Below are 15164 nucleotides of genomic sequence, written 5' to 3' on the forward strand. Positions count from 1 at the left end.
TTGGGCTTGCCAATCGGAAGGTTGGTGGTTCAAATCCCCGCGTCTGGGTGAGCTCCCGTTGCTCTGTCCCAGCTCCTGCCAACCTCACAGTTCAAAAGCACGCCAAAAAAAGTGCAAGTAGATTAATAGGTACTGCTCCATTGGGAAGGTAAATGGCATTTCCGTGCACTGCTCTGGTTTGGCCATAAGTGGCTTAGTCATGCTGGCCACATGACCCAGAAAAACTGTCTGTGGACAAACGTCGGCTCCCTCGGCCAGTAAAGCGAGATGAGCACCACAACCACAGACTGGACTTAGCTGTCAGGGGTCCTTTACCTTTACCTTTTTTTTAGAGTTGGAAGGGACCCGGGGGGGGGGTCATCTAGGCCAATCCCCTGTGGTACAAGAATCTCAACTAGACAGATGACCATCCAGTTTCTACTTAAAAACCCCCAAGGAAGGAGAGTCCACCACCTCTTGTGGAAGTCTGTTCCACTTGCATCCAAAGATCCCCTGGTTAGATCCTGCTCCAGAGTTGGTGCTCAGAAAGACCCTTGGCTGCTGCCAGTCAGAACCGACAACGCTCAGCTCAACAGACAAGTTGTGTCTTATGTTCCCAGCTTCCTCAAACCAACAAACTAAAACGGCATTATTTGTTATACAGCTATAACAGGGGCAGCCAAGTTCCAAAGAGTCACAGTCTGTGTGGTTCCTCAACAGAATCTCTATTGTCGTTTTAACCTTTGTCACTACTTAGAGTAGAAGGACAACGGGAATTTCTTCACTAACTTCTTCAAGTTCCTATGGTTATCTGACCCAAGCTTTGGTCACCATTGGCCTGTAGCCTTCATTTGGGTGAAAGAAAGAGAATCATGCCACTATTTTAAAAAATATATATATAGCACTTCTCAATAAACTCACCCATCCATTTTTGAACAAAGCAAGAAGTACAGTGGTGCCTCGCAAGACCAAAAGAATCCGTTCCGCGATTCTCTTCGTCTAGCGGTTTTTTTGTCTTGCAAAGCAACCCCATTGGCGGATTAGCGCTATTAGCGATTTAGCGCTATTAGCGGCTTAGCAGGCTTAGCGGCTAAGCTGTTAAAAGGCTATTAACGGCTTAGCGGCTTTGAAAAAGGGGGGAAAAGCGGGGGGGGAATGGCGAGACTCGCAAGACGTTTTCGTCTTGCGAAGCAAGCCCATAGGGAAATTCGTCTTGCGAAGCGCCTCCGCGACGGAAAACCCTTTCGTCTTGCGGGTTTTTCGTCTTGCGAGGCATTCGTCTTGCAGGGCACCACTGTAAGTGTTCCACTGTGCAACCTTTGTATTCTGGCTGTGGGCACCCCCTAGTGGCAAATTCATGGTACAAATGTGACAATACAGGATTTTCACTTGAATTTGTGTTCATCTAGAGCAGAACACTCAGTATAAGTAGCGTAGAAGTTATAATTGTGATGCTCATTCTTTATTAAATGCTCTTTATTGAACCTTTTTTAAAAACAAACAAACCAGGAGGTTTCCACTAGAAGATATCCCTTTGGACGAAAAGGAAGCAGCAAAGTGGCTCCATAAACTTTACCAAGAAAAGGTAAATCACTTGTCCTGCCTCTAAGATCTTATGGAATAATATGCTAATTGAATGAATTCTCAAAGAAGACAGCATTGCTATATCTGTAAAGGAGCAACTAGATGTGATATGGAAGATCCTTTGTGGAAGATCTCCCATGGTTCTTTTAACATAAACATGTTTTCTACCATGGGGAAAGTGCTTTGACATTTGTCCACATTCGTATCTCAAGATAAGGTGTGCCAAGCTGAATGTATATACTCTCTGTTAGACCATGGTGATGTGATACGTTGCTTCCTCCACAAATGGGGCCCCAATCCTGTCTTTTCTATATCATGTGAATTTTACTGAGCAATGGGGTTTCACAGTAGCAAAAAAGGGGGGGAATGGATATACTAACACTGAACAAAACATCAGGAATCTGATTTGTTCTAAAGATGATACTTCATTGTATGAGAGAGAATACTAATTCAAGAGAAAACTAATTCAAGAGAAATACTAATACTAATTCAAAAGAAAACTTCTGCTAATAAAGGTTCCATTGGGTTGGGTGGCCTGTTTTCCTTCATTTTTCACATTCATCCCTAGGGCAGCATTGAAATAAAAATCCCACTGAAATCAATGGGGCTGATTTCTTAAGTGTTTTAGAATCTGCCCAAGTCGGATCCTCACCCCCGCCAGATAAAGGGTTTGAGGGTTCTGTGCTAATCTGATCTGCAAGCTATGGTTCACCAGCGGCACTGTGCATTCTTACTTGCTTCTTTACACTGCCCTTGTCAGTGGAAATGGAAATAGTTGGAGACTAATTACCATGTATTGTATATAGCAGTTAAATCAGTGGGGAAAATAAAAGGTAACCTAATACAGTTACAGCTCACTCAATGCAGCTCCCCTTAGGGGAATAATAAGCTTGAAACTGAAGATGGTTTTACACGGTAACAGCAACTTTTATGTAAGGGCTTGGTGCATGATAGACACCAAAGGAGAAGCCTCAAGGATGTAAGCACAGGAGCCTGGGTCTTGTATGGGCTCATGCAGTTCTAAAACCAAGGTTTTGGGTTACATGCAAATGCAGCCTAAGTTTACTACCTTCTAACTTTGTGCAATTGATTGTGCGAATGGGGCCCTGAATGCTCGGGGTTGCCTGAGAATAACTTGGGTTCATCCATTGCCACATACTTCTAAGGACAAGTTGTGTTTTGTTTAAGCAGTAGCCATAACACTTGATGGGACTAACAGTAGTTTCAGGTTAACGCTTCGTGACTAGGTTACATGAATAATGTAAAGTGCGACATTGACACACCTTTCAGCTTCCTGGGAGACTGGGAGACTTTTATTTATATTTTGTTTTCTTACCATATCCTGCCATTTTACCATCAGGGAACACCATCTCCTATCCAGACAGTGATGGCATGCAGAAAGGATTTGGTTCGCAATAGAGTAGCAGAGCCTAGTTTCACTAAAAAGGTGTTTTTGCTTTTTAAGTAATCATGATGGAACAGAAAATACAGATTGCTCCTGCAGCAACGAGTACTGGGTCACAGAGACCTGCCGCTCTGACCATATTAAAATGTACAGGCATTGAATGATATGAATGCACTCCTGTGTGTCCCCAAATTAGAAAGGTTTTTCTTCCTCTCTTCAAGGATGCTTTACAAGAGAAGTATAATCAAGAGGGTACGTTTCCTGGAGAGCAAATCAAACCTCGCAGAAGACCATGGACTCTCCTCAACTTTCTGTTCTGGGCCACCATTGTCCTGTCTCCTCTTTTCAAATTTGGTTTTGGCATTTTTGCAAGCGGATCTCCTCTCTTGATTCTTTCATTCATGGGCTTTGTTGGAGCAGGTAATAAACGCTGAGCTGAATGTGTACATCTGTATCCTGTGATACAGCCAGGCCCCACGGTCATTTGCTCAGCTTGTTAGCTGACTTGCAGTGAGGTGGGGAAGGAAGATTGTGTTAAGACAAATAAGAACTGCATCCATCTATCTATCTGTACTGGAACACAGTGGTTGTTAGACCCAATAATTAGCACTTTAAGAAGTGTACTCAAAATCTTGTACAGTCGTACCTTGGTTCTTGAACAGAATGTGTTCCAGGAGTCCGTTCAACTGCCAGAAACGTTCAAAAACCAAGGCATGGCTTCCAATCGGCTGCAGGAGCATCCTGCAGCCAATCAGAAGCCGTGGAAGCAGCTCCGGATGTTTGGCTTCTGAAAATTGTTAGAAAACCGGAACACTAACTTCCAGGTTTCGATCATTTGAGAGCCGATTTGTTCGGGAGCCAATGTGTTTGATTATCTTTCGCAATCAAGAGCTCAGGATAGGTTGCAATATACACTTCATTTTCTTTTTACAGTAGCCCTATGATAAGTTTAGGCTGAGCAACAGTTAATTCCCTAAGACCATCCAGACAAACCTAATACATTAGCCCTTGCATCACATAGACACCTATATATAGTTTTCTCCTTGTACTAAAGCCTGTGCTGTTTTAGGCTGCAATTCTGTTGTTGTTGTTGTTTCTATATCACCCTTCATCTGAGGATCACCGGGCAGTTTACAGTATAAAAACACAAAAGTGCATAACATAGTAATAAACAAAAGCAATGCTACACACAGTTTGAATAGATTGTTAAATATATTTTAAAAATTAGTTTAATTGTACCTGCTCTTGCCTTTTAATCCTTTGAGTCCTTATCAGATGCTTGATCTCTGCACTGGTGTTCTGTGCAGATGTAGCATTTAATGATGCAAAATTCAGGGTCCCAAGGGGCTTGGCTTTCATTCCAGCCCAGGGCCTGTGGGGCCTGCAGCACTGCAGATGTTGTTGCACTCCCTTGCCCATCAGTCCCCAGCCATCATGGCCAATGGGAATGATGGAAATTGTAGTCCGACAACTTCTGGTAAGCCACCAGGAGAAATGGGTACCAATTTTGGTTTCTCTCTGTCTCTCATCTTTCCAACCTTAAAGTTAAGTTCTCCACATTTTCACATCTGTTTGCAATTTCAAAAATAAAATCTGCAAATGGAGTGCAGTTTTCTCCTAATATACATATCATACTATGCAATTTTGCCAACACATGCATTTTATTTTCCTTAATATTTAAATTTCCCATAATATGGTACATTTATGTATGTTGTTTTCACAAAGATATGTATTCATATGCACAGTTTACCTTAGTGTGTGCATTCTTGTTTACATTACTTAGCTAGAAAACGGCACTGCAAATTTAGAAAGATGTCTGACATTCAGTTTGTATATTGTTTTGGTTATTGCAAATTAATTTGATTCACCTTTAAATACAATTTCTTCCCTATCCCTGGCCGTAGTTTCCCTGTCCCTTTTTGGTTCCTTTTGTCTGTTTGTGGATAACTTTAAAACGAGTGAAAACTCAGAAGTGGAGTTTATGGGATTGGGTATGGTAGTGTGGAGTGGGATTTCTAGTAGGTGGGGATTTAGCAGGCTGAGTTGGTCCTTCCTCTTTCTAACAGCTAGGAATTTGGGGTGGTGGTGGTATAGAATGAATCAGCACTACACACACACATATATATACATACCCATACACACACACAGCCCAATGTGCATGGATGTACACACACATTATGCATATGCACACATTTTGCTACCTTCTCTATAGTTTACTTTTCAGTACCGGTATATAACAGATCATTAATTGACAAGGAGTGGCGTAACTCAGTCATCTCTCTTTCCTTTCTGTTTTAAAGCTTCATTTGGAGTTCGCAGACTGATCGGCGTAACAGAAATAGAAAAAGGCTCCAGCTACGGCAACCAAGAATTCAAGAAAAAGAAATAACTTCACAGATACAGTTCCAAACATATAACAAGACTATGGTATCAAATTAACTTCATTGAAAGAAAGACACTTAGAAAACTTATCTTTTTTTTCTTATTAACTGATAACTACTAATACTTGAGCCAAGACTGAAGAAATTGGAAGATTCAAGAGGAAGAGGAAACAATTGACTACTTACCTGCCCAAGGATCCCTGTGTTCATAAGTTTGGGGAGAAAAAAATATCTGGGCTAATATTTTGTTTTATTTTTGGCTTTCTTGTGGGTGGGAGGGGGAACTAATGGGTGTAGCTACATGCATCTTCAGATAAACTGGTTTGTCTTTCAAGAGTACAACACTTGCTCGCAAGAGGAGCTACTGAATGTTTCTTCTTGCTAAAACTAATTTAATATTTTCTTATTCATGGCATCTTTTTTAAAAAAAAACAAACAAGCAAGGCAGCATGAATTGCAGCAAAATCTCCAGTTGACTAACAGCTGCTCCTCGAGGAGGAAGCAGTTTGGAAAAGCTACTTCATCCTTGCAGATGTTTTATTTTTAGGTTAATATTTATTCATTTCTGTACACCCGTGGCGTTCCAATGGCAGCAGTACCTGACTGATAAGCACATACTTTGAACAAGGCACTAGAATTAATGCGGTTCCAGGCTTCCCTACTTGACAAACACATTCCTTACCCCTCATGCACTCCCAGCTGAAACAGGGATGTGCTTAGCTCAGTTTCCTACATAGATCTTCGACTTGCTATTTCTTTCTTTAAAAAAACAAAACAAAAAGCTTTTATGACGACCCTGAAATTATTACCAGTATGATTATGGCTGCTCAGTCATTTCATCTTGGCAGTACTACCCCCACTGCAAAAAAAAAAAAGTCTGTTCTCAGAATCTCCTGTATGGCTTGTGGTGCAAAAACAGCATAAAACAACAGAGAAACCTGGAAAGAAATTGTATTCAAAAAGCTACTAATTGTAGTAGATAACATAAGGTTGGTACTGTACCTCTGCAGCCTTCAGCACACTTACTTGGAAGGAAACACTACTGATTTCAGGTCAAAATTTCTTCCAGGCAAATGTGTTTAGGGCTGGAATGTCAGTTTGCCTACATTATCATGGGATATTGCCAGGTCATCCAGCAATCAATGAAGCCTTTATATAAGGTTCAGACTCATTGAGGATTTTCTGCTGCACATTAAGAGCTACCGGTTTGGTTTCAACAATCTCTGGCTCCGAAAACACACATAAGAGCTAAGTAGAAAGGTTCTTACTGTGGTGGCTGCCCTCAGTCACAATGCATTGAGGTTGCTTCCCTGTGGAAAGCCATTTGTTTGCTTGACACAGCCTTCAAGCCAACCATGTTTTGACTGGCACAGCACCTCTAGGTTTACTCTATATAACAAATGTTGTAGGTGAATGACTAGTCACAAAGTCTCCCTTCAGATACTGTTTTGTGTGCAGCTGCCTTTAATAGGGCTTTGCAAATTGATTTCTGCATCTCGGAAATATTTGAAAGTATATGGCAGTGGCATATATCATCTTCCAGTGCTGGGACCAAATTTTGCAATCAGACCCGCACCCAAAAAACAAACAAACAAAAACAATAGGAATTAAGCTTTATAAATGGGATTCAAAGCAGAATTGGGCCCCTACTGCTCCTTATGATGTGATAGTAACACACACATCCTCTCATAGCCAGGGGTAAATGTGTGACATCTTACTTTCCAAATGTTAGCATTTTAAAATTATTCTTATTCCTCACTTGCAGGAGCTTGTTTTGAGAATACTTTTATGTGCAACTTGCCACTCTGAAGTTTGGAAAGATTCTTTGCGGAAACGACTTATCTTAGCTTTCTCATGCTGATGAATGTTTGCTTAGGGATTTCTGCGTGAAAGGTTTTTGGAATTGTCCTATGGAGCCATGATCAAAACAACCAATATCCAAACATGTAGAAAATGGCATGCAATAGAATGGTTCATGCAGCTAGAACACTGCGCTGCCAGTTCCTATTTCTGCAGAGACAAGCCATTTTTCAAATAAAGCAGTTGCTTGCCTCTTCAGTGAGGGAACTTCTATTGCAGAAAAAGATCTTCATTGGCTTCTTAAGTCACAGCCCACAGTATCCATGAATTTTTCTTTCCCCCAGCATAACATTGTACTGTCAGTCCCGGAATCGGTAAGCTACGCTTCCTGAAAGGGGATAAAATCTACCCTGACTGTAAGGGCAGACAACTTATTAACTTCATTGGAAGTTGAACCTGTGCTTCTTGGGGAGAATCCAGCCATGACTATTTTTTACCTAGTAAATATATTCTGCTTTTTGTTTTGTTTTTAAACAGTTAGACAGCTAAGCAGAGAGCTTTCCTCTCTGTTATCTAACCAGAGAACTGAACAGGCAGGATTGTGTACTTGGTAAATAACACTTCCTTGTTGGAAAGGTTTTTTTCTTTCCTCCGTTTAACAGATGCTGTATAATTGCTTTCTGAAGAAGATGTTGAATATATTTTAAATGCACTTAATAACAAAAACAAAGTGGGAAAGTCCCCTAGCTGTGCATTACTATTACTTGTGAGCAAGGAGTTCTGTATTGATAGATAAGGCCAGACACTGTAACAGAATTAAGTGGGGGGGGCAGGCGGGGGTCGTGCAGGAAGAAATGTTGCAAGGAAGCAAAGAGTGTACAGATCTGTTAAAACAGGTGTCCAGCCTCCACTTAGCGCAAATGGCTCCTGCTAAAAGGTATTGGGAGTACTGCATGTACATTATGGAGAGAAAAAGCAGATGTTTTCCTTCTGTTTTGTTTTCATATCATGACATATTGATCATATTTTGTTTTTGAAGACATAGCAAAGTATACATTAATTTGTTTGCAGTTTTAGAAAGACATATCCGTTTTGAAAACTGAAGTGTACAACATGGCACAATCTAGTACATGGCAGCTCATCTTTTTGGCTTGAAATTTTGGTTTGTCTCTTCAAATAGTTTTTTATATAAATATGCAGAGTACGTGTGAGAGAGTATTACTGGAAACAGCAGTAAGTGTGTCTCATGAAGAATATCAAGCGGTTTGGGTTGGAACAGTGAGCATAGATTTTATACCTTACACTATTTTCTTCTGGTTTAATAGAACATAGCTTGTATATTTGACTACCAAGCCCTTTGAGAGCAATAATAAACAAAATATATCATGAACTTTTTCTTTTTCTTTTTCTTTTGGTCTTTCTTCATTATTCAATTTTAATCATTATTAGAATGTGGCAGCCGTTTCCCCTTTCCTTCCATTGTCAGCACTCCATTTGTGTTTTGATGTCTTGGATTAAAATGTAACTTTTAAATGCATAGGCTGGCATCCAAAGACCTGCTTGAGATACGTTCAAGAGCTTGAGCATGCCCCGTGAGGTTGGTTTGTTTTTCATTTTCCGCAGCCGACACAATGCCATATTGCGCCTCTTCCTTTACCTTTGACACCTGAGATGTGTGCTTTCAGGACCCACCCTGGGACCTGCTGGCAAAGGGCAGGTAATAAATATTATTATTATTATTATTATTATTATTATGAAGCCAGAGGGAGTCTTGCAACACAGCATTGAGGGAAAGGGGTTCCTGCTCATCAAGAAACACATTTAACCTTATTCTTCCACCAGGGACCATACCAAACAACCCACAAAGTTGTTTGGATCTGTGCCGTTTGCTGCAAGCCATTCTGCCATTAGGTGCTCCAAAATTGTGTTGGTTTTAATGGGCCTTACCTATAAGTTGCATTTGCTCCAAGCTAAGTTAGTTCCCCTTGAAATTCATGGGACTGGAGTAATTAGTCTGATTTAATTGTATCTTGCCTGAAATTGCTCTGGACGAAGAGCAGTAGCCCAGAATGTGTAGGGCGCATTACGTTTCTTGCCAACTCCTGTTTTGTTTTCAACGACAGAACATCGGCATTTGCTCCATTTTCATGATACTTCCAATTTACATAGATGCCAGCCTGCAGCCAGTGGGATTTTGTGGCAGATCAGGGCTGCTTCCTGCTCTGGTGTTGGCATTCAGTCCAATCTGCTTCCTACCTGCTATTAGCTCCCAAGCTAAGAGGTAAAATTGCCCCACCAAAAAATGTACTGAGCAGCAAGAATACAACATTTTTTATTTGGTCTTGCCAAATAGTTTTCCGGTCGCTCACACGGTGGTGGCCGAAAGGCATGGTTTGTTCCACCACTCTGTGTGCTTTATTGTGCCCTTTTGTTGGTCTTCCTCTGATTTGCATCCTGTTTCCATTCCTCATGCTGCTGCTCCTGTAGTCTCTTCAGCCTCTGGTTTCCTCTTCTTTCCCCTTCCATTTTGCTCTCTTTCTCTTCTCTTAAGCTTTAAAGCTTTTGCTTCTTAAAAATAAAGCTTCCCATACTATTCTTCCACCCTCTCTTCTTTGTTTCTCACCATTCCCTTATTCATTTATTGTTGCCAGTCTTCCTAAACCTAGAATTGCTTCCTTTTCTCCTTTCCGTTAGTTTTAATTATTTCATTTTTATCCCATTCTTCACTGAAGGAGCTCAGGGCAACAAACACTGCTTCTCCCCAGTGCAGATTTAAGCTGAGAGTAACTGGCTCAAGGTCACCTAAGCCACATCCACACCATATGTTTAAAGCACGACTATACCACTTTTAAGAGGGACGCTGGTGGCGCTGTGGGTTAAACCACAGAGTCTAGGACTTGCTGATCAGAAGGTCGGCGGTTTGAATCCCCGCGACGGGGTGAGCTCCCGTTTCTCGGTCCCTGCTCCTGCCAACCTAGCAGTTCAAAAGCACGTCAAAGTTCAAGTAGATAAATAGGTACCGCTTTGGCGGGAAGGTAAATAGCGTTTCCGTGCGCTGCTCTGGTTCGCCAGAAGCGGCTTAGTCATGCTGGCCACATGACCCGGAAGCTGTACGCCGGCTCCCTTGGCCAATAAAGCGAGATGAGCACCGCAACCCCAGAGTCGGCCACGACTGGACCTAATGGTCAGAGGTCCCTTTACCTTTTTTATACCACTTTTAACAGCCGTGGCTTCATGCAAAGAATCCCAGGAACTGTAGCTTAAGGGTGCTGAGTTGTCAGCGGATCTCTATTCCCCTTGCAGAGCTACAATTCTCAGAGTTCCCTGGACAGATTGTTAAACCACTCTGGGAGGATAAGAAGGGTCTCCCTACAACTCTTGGCATCCTTAACAAACCTCAGTTCCCAGAATGCTTTGGGGAAAGCTATGACTATTAAAGTGGTCTAATAGTGCTTTGACTGTATTGTGTGGGTGTGACCCTAATGAGCTTCATGGAGGCATAGGGATTAGAACTCAGTTTTCTCCAGTCCTAGGCCAAGACTCTAGCCTTACTACACTTTGACTCACTGGGCTCTTTACACTGGCTGCAGCCAAAGTCTAGAATTGAATCCTGAGGTTCTTTCTCATCCTTTAAAACATATCTAAATCTTCCCATAGCCTTTCAACTCTCCCTTCTCCTATTTCCCTTTCCTTTTGTCGTAGAGTTTTAGAAACCAGCCTGCAAGTAGGGGTGTATCTGATAGCAAAGCAACAACTGACACGTTACAACTTCCTCATTCTTTTATTGACCTTTTATTTCTTTTGATGGTACTAAGAACAAACCATTACATTTAAAAACAAATCATTTAAATAAGCAATTAGTGCTGTACTGCGCAATTAGGGCTGCAGTCCTAGATCCACTTCCTTGGGCGTAAGCCCCTTTGAACTCAATGGTACTCCCACAAAGGGAAGGAATCACACCTGTCTTCTCTCATACCCAGGATGTGCTGTTCTGACTAGCTCCTCTATTGCACTGTGTTCTGTAAGGTAGGCAAAGGGTAGAACGTGATCTCAAGACACCTGTAGATAAAGAAGGGGAATGGTGTAGGAAGAAGCAATGTCCAAAGCCTTGGAGAACACCTACAACTCCCATCAGCCACAGCCAGCATGGGCAATAGTCGGAGTTGATGGGAGTTGTAGTCTAGCTACACTTGCAGAGCCACAGAGCCAATGTCAGTTGGATGCGGTAAGAACTAATGATTCACCCCATTACTTAACAACTAGAAAGCTGGGTGTCCCATTGCCCAGCACCTTACAACAGGGCTTGGGCTGACTTCAGTCTTGAGGGATCTGCTTACTAGGATTCCCGTGACCCCCTAATAATGCGTTACAGCAAGAGGACATGCCATTATTTGAAACAGACGAGCCACAAGTAACCTGCAATCCCGAGAGTGCACTCTTGCTTCAGAATATAAGAAGTGCCTTGCTGGATCAAACCTAGCTCACCCTAGGTTTTGAGAATCCCAGCAGATATTAGAGAAATTGGGCATGGTCTCCAAGTTTCCAGGACAAAGTGCTCTCTCTCTCTATTACTGCAGTACTTGCTGACGCAAAGAGGAAACATTTTCCACATTGTGTTTTGAAGCATAAGCCTTATGTTGGTATAAGATCTTTTCAATAATGTTTGTTGTGCAATTTTCAGCAGCTGCCAAAACTACATTATCAATGTTTTTATTTTAAATTTGTATTCGTCAAATGACAACCGTGCTTTAAATTCCAAAGAATGTAATTTCAATAAATCACATTTGTTCAAGATCTGCAATTCTCACTGGAAGTAACTAATGAGAACAGAAAGCTGCAGCAGTTCCCGTTACGTTATTGTTTGATCGCATTCGCTGGATTTTTACTTTCCATTGTTCCCTTTGTAATCCCACCCTTGTTAAAGGAAGCCCTCATAATGGGAGGCAAGCAGGAAAAAAATATGCACCTCGTACTCCTTAGCATTCTTACAGTGCAATCCTAGGCATGTCTACTCAGAAGTAAGACCCATTGAGTTCGGTGGGACTTACTGCATGGTAAGTGTGCATAGGATTGCCACCTTGGAATACACTCTGTAATGCTTTCGACTTACTTGTAAAATTGGATCAATTTTATCATCATGTCTATATCGTACATCCAAGGGGCTGGAGCTGAAACATGCTGATGAGATGAAGGCCATTTGGTGAGTTCATAGCAGAGGCCAAGATTAGATAATTTCTGTTTCATAGCTCAGCCTCTTTACCACTATTCTACACCAAACAACATGAATATATGAGGGTAAGTATTAGGGATTTGCAACTGCTCTGTATCAGGGCTGATTTTTACCATTCCCTGGGACAAACTGTGATGTCAACAAAGCACCATGAGTCTGATCAAGACTCCACAAAGCTTCTTGTTGCGCTGCCACTCTGTTTTTCTGTATTCTGTTCTATACAGTATATATCTATGTTTTCCATGTCTCTCACTTCTCTCTACTCCAGGTCTGTGGGCTTGGCAAGAAGTGAGGCTTTCTCAATTCTGCCTACAGAGCGCTAGAGGAGCTCTGGATTATTGTGGTTGGAACAGAGCAGTAGAGGGTTTTTTTTTTTTAGTTTAACAACATAAAAAATAATACTTTGTTTTTTAATCAATTGTCCCCTGCCTGCTTGAAAACAAAAATCCTCCACAGCTCTGCATTGCAAGTTGGATGTCATACTCTCCCAACACAAACAAGCACTGGGAAAGCTAAAGTGACCAGTGTAAAGCTGCGAATGTGTTTTGTTTTAAGTACAAGCAAGAATACACAACACTTGCCCATATGTTATTTTAAAATAGGAAAAAGAACCCCGCTCTTGAAAGTATGAAACTCAAATAGATTGTTGAAGGTGGCCTAAAAGGATATTGCTGTCCCTTTTATTTGCAAGTCCCTTTTATCATTCCCTTGAACCTGCAATTTAGTAGGCTTAATCCACCTGATGCCTGCAAATTTGATAATCTTTTGCAAAAAGGGGGGGATGGGGAGTTAAAACTGTTTTTGAGTTACCCATAAGGGTGGCTGGGGAACGCAGAGCTTTATTTTATATAGTGCACCTGGGAACCCGGATTGCATCTCAAAGCACACAGAAACTTGCAAACATCATTTTAAAAAACCTGCATGGAGACAAGATCCATCTTCAACCCCATGAACACCCCCAGAAAACAATTTACATTAGTCATCTAGTTGTCTTCTTAGATGCACTCATGCTCACTTTCCTTTGCAATGATAAGGTCCATTGTCTTCTTCACAAATGTCAGCCGTCTCTTCCAGATTCATGGTCTCAGAGAAGACATTCTTTCTAATCGCAACAGCGCAAAACCTGACATATGCAACAGAGTTCTCTTTCTTTTACAGACAAAAATGCGATGGAAACAATATAAAAACGTTAAGATCAGAAATCAGCTAACTCTTAGGGAGAGATGTACTGTATTCTTAATCACCTGCATAAGCCTGCATAGAAAGGTTTTCAGCAGGCATTTAAAAGTTGGCACAGTCTGCTACTGGCAGTGTCTTCCACAGGACTGGGCCAATGACATTAAGGGTTTAGTTTCTTGTTTTTGTCAAACAAGCCTTGTCAGCTTGCGGAATGGCCAACAAGGCTTCAGCAGTTGATCTCTGTGCTCAAGCTTGGACCAAAGTTGCTCAGGGCTTTGTAAATTAATACAAGGACCATGAACCTGGTTCAGTAGTAGACGGACAGCAAATGCAGATATTTTAACAATGGTGTCACATATTGCTAGCCAGCTGCCTTCACCAGCAGCCTGGTCACCATACTCTGCACCAGATGACGCTTCGAAGCCAAAACCAAGGGCAGCCCTACATTGCAGAAATCCAGCCTTGATATTACCAACACAAGAACTGCAGTGGTCAGACTATCTCTGTCCAGGAACAACTCCAGCATGCCAACCAGGTGGAGCTGATAAAAGGCCCTCCTAGCCACAGGGGGCAGCTGGACCTCTGATGTCAAATATGTATCTACCCCCAAGCCATGCACTTGCTCATTCAAAGAGAGTGCAACTCCATCCGGAATGGGTAACCCGACTGTCTCCCATAGAACAGATCTATGCACCAGGAAAGAAGCAAAGGTACAGGAGTGGAAGACCTTCTCACACCACAAATCTCTCCTGTCTCTCCCCACTCCCAAGCCTCTGGGGGAGTCCTGAATAGCAGGGGCTGGTGACATGGGGAACAGCAGAAAAGTGGAAAGGAAATCTTTCCAAATCAAGCAGAGGTACCTTGAACAAACGGAGCTCCACTCATGTGAGGTGCTGCCTCTGCCCAGTTTGGGGGGACTGCCATGTACACACTATTCTGGACTGCACTTGAACCTTTTAGGGTATGCGGGAAATGTTATACAATTTTGTCTTTTTTTTAAAGTGTTCTCCTTCCCCTCCCCTTCTACTCCCCTTCTACTGCCATGATCTAAACTTCAGAGGCCATTGCATGCCTAGACCGATAGATGGCGATAACAAACTATGCAATATCACCTGCTGATTTACTGCTAGTTGTTACATAGGGAGTTCTAAGCAGCTGTTGGTGCCCAGGTAGGAAACAGGTAGGAAAATAGAATGCCACTTCCTCTTTACACATCCAACCCCCTGACCCTCTACACACAGAGAACATTTATTTGTAGGGGCAGGGATGCCCAGTCATGATGTGACATGCTTATTTTTGCTGTTAAACACAGTCCAAGAAATATTGGGCTCCATTTGAGGAGAACAATGCTTCTGTGGAGGTCCTCCTTCCTCAGGAACAATAACAGCAGATGTACAGCCAGGACAGGCTTTTCCCTGTTATAGGCTCCTCCGTGATGGACTAACAGCACATTGCTACTTAGCTTATGATGCCTCAGTTAAAAGCTTTCTGTACTTCATGGCTTTTAAGATGCCTCTCTCTTTGATATGTTGCAGTTCCTCCTGGTTGTATACCACAGGTGTTATTTTAAATGCCAGAGATGGCATACCCTCCAACATCCTAGTGA

The 15164-nt window shown here is 42.1% G+C and overlaps 1 protein-coding gene across 4 annotated transcripts in view; it reads left to right on the forward strand.

The window, feature by feature from the left end:
* Positions 1–6950, forward strand: part of AGPAT3 (1-acylglycerol-3-phosphate O-acyltransferase 3) — an 82560-nt gene extending 75610 nt beyond the window's left edge. For all 4 annotated transcript variants that reach the window (XM_053386848.1, XM_053386850.1, XM_053386849.1 and 1 more), the window contains exons 7-9: positions 1489–1564; positions 3190–3388; positions 5269–6950. In XM_053386848.1, the coding sequence (XP_053242823.1) occupies positions 1489–1564; positions 3190–3388; positions 5269–5357 (364 nt within the window). In that variant the 3' untranslated portion in view covers positions 5358–6950. The remainder of the gene's footprint in view (positions 1–1488; positions 1565–3189; positions 3389–5268) is intronic.
* The last annotated feature ends 8214 nt before the right edge of the window (positions 6951–15164 follow it).

Source organism: Podarcis raffonei, chromosome 4 (assembly GCF_027172205.1).
Source record: "Podarcis raffonei isolate rPodRaf1 chromosome 4, rPodRaf1.pri, whole genome shotgun sequence".
NCBI classification, from domain to species: domain Eukaryota; kingdom Metazoa; phylum Chordata; class Lepidosauria; order Squamata; family Lacertidae; genus Podarcis; species Podarcis raffonei.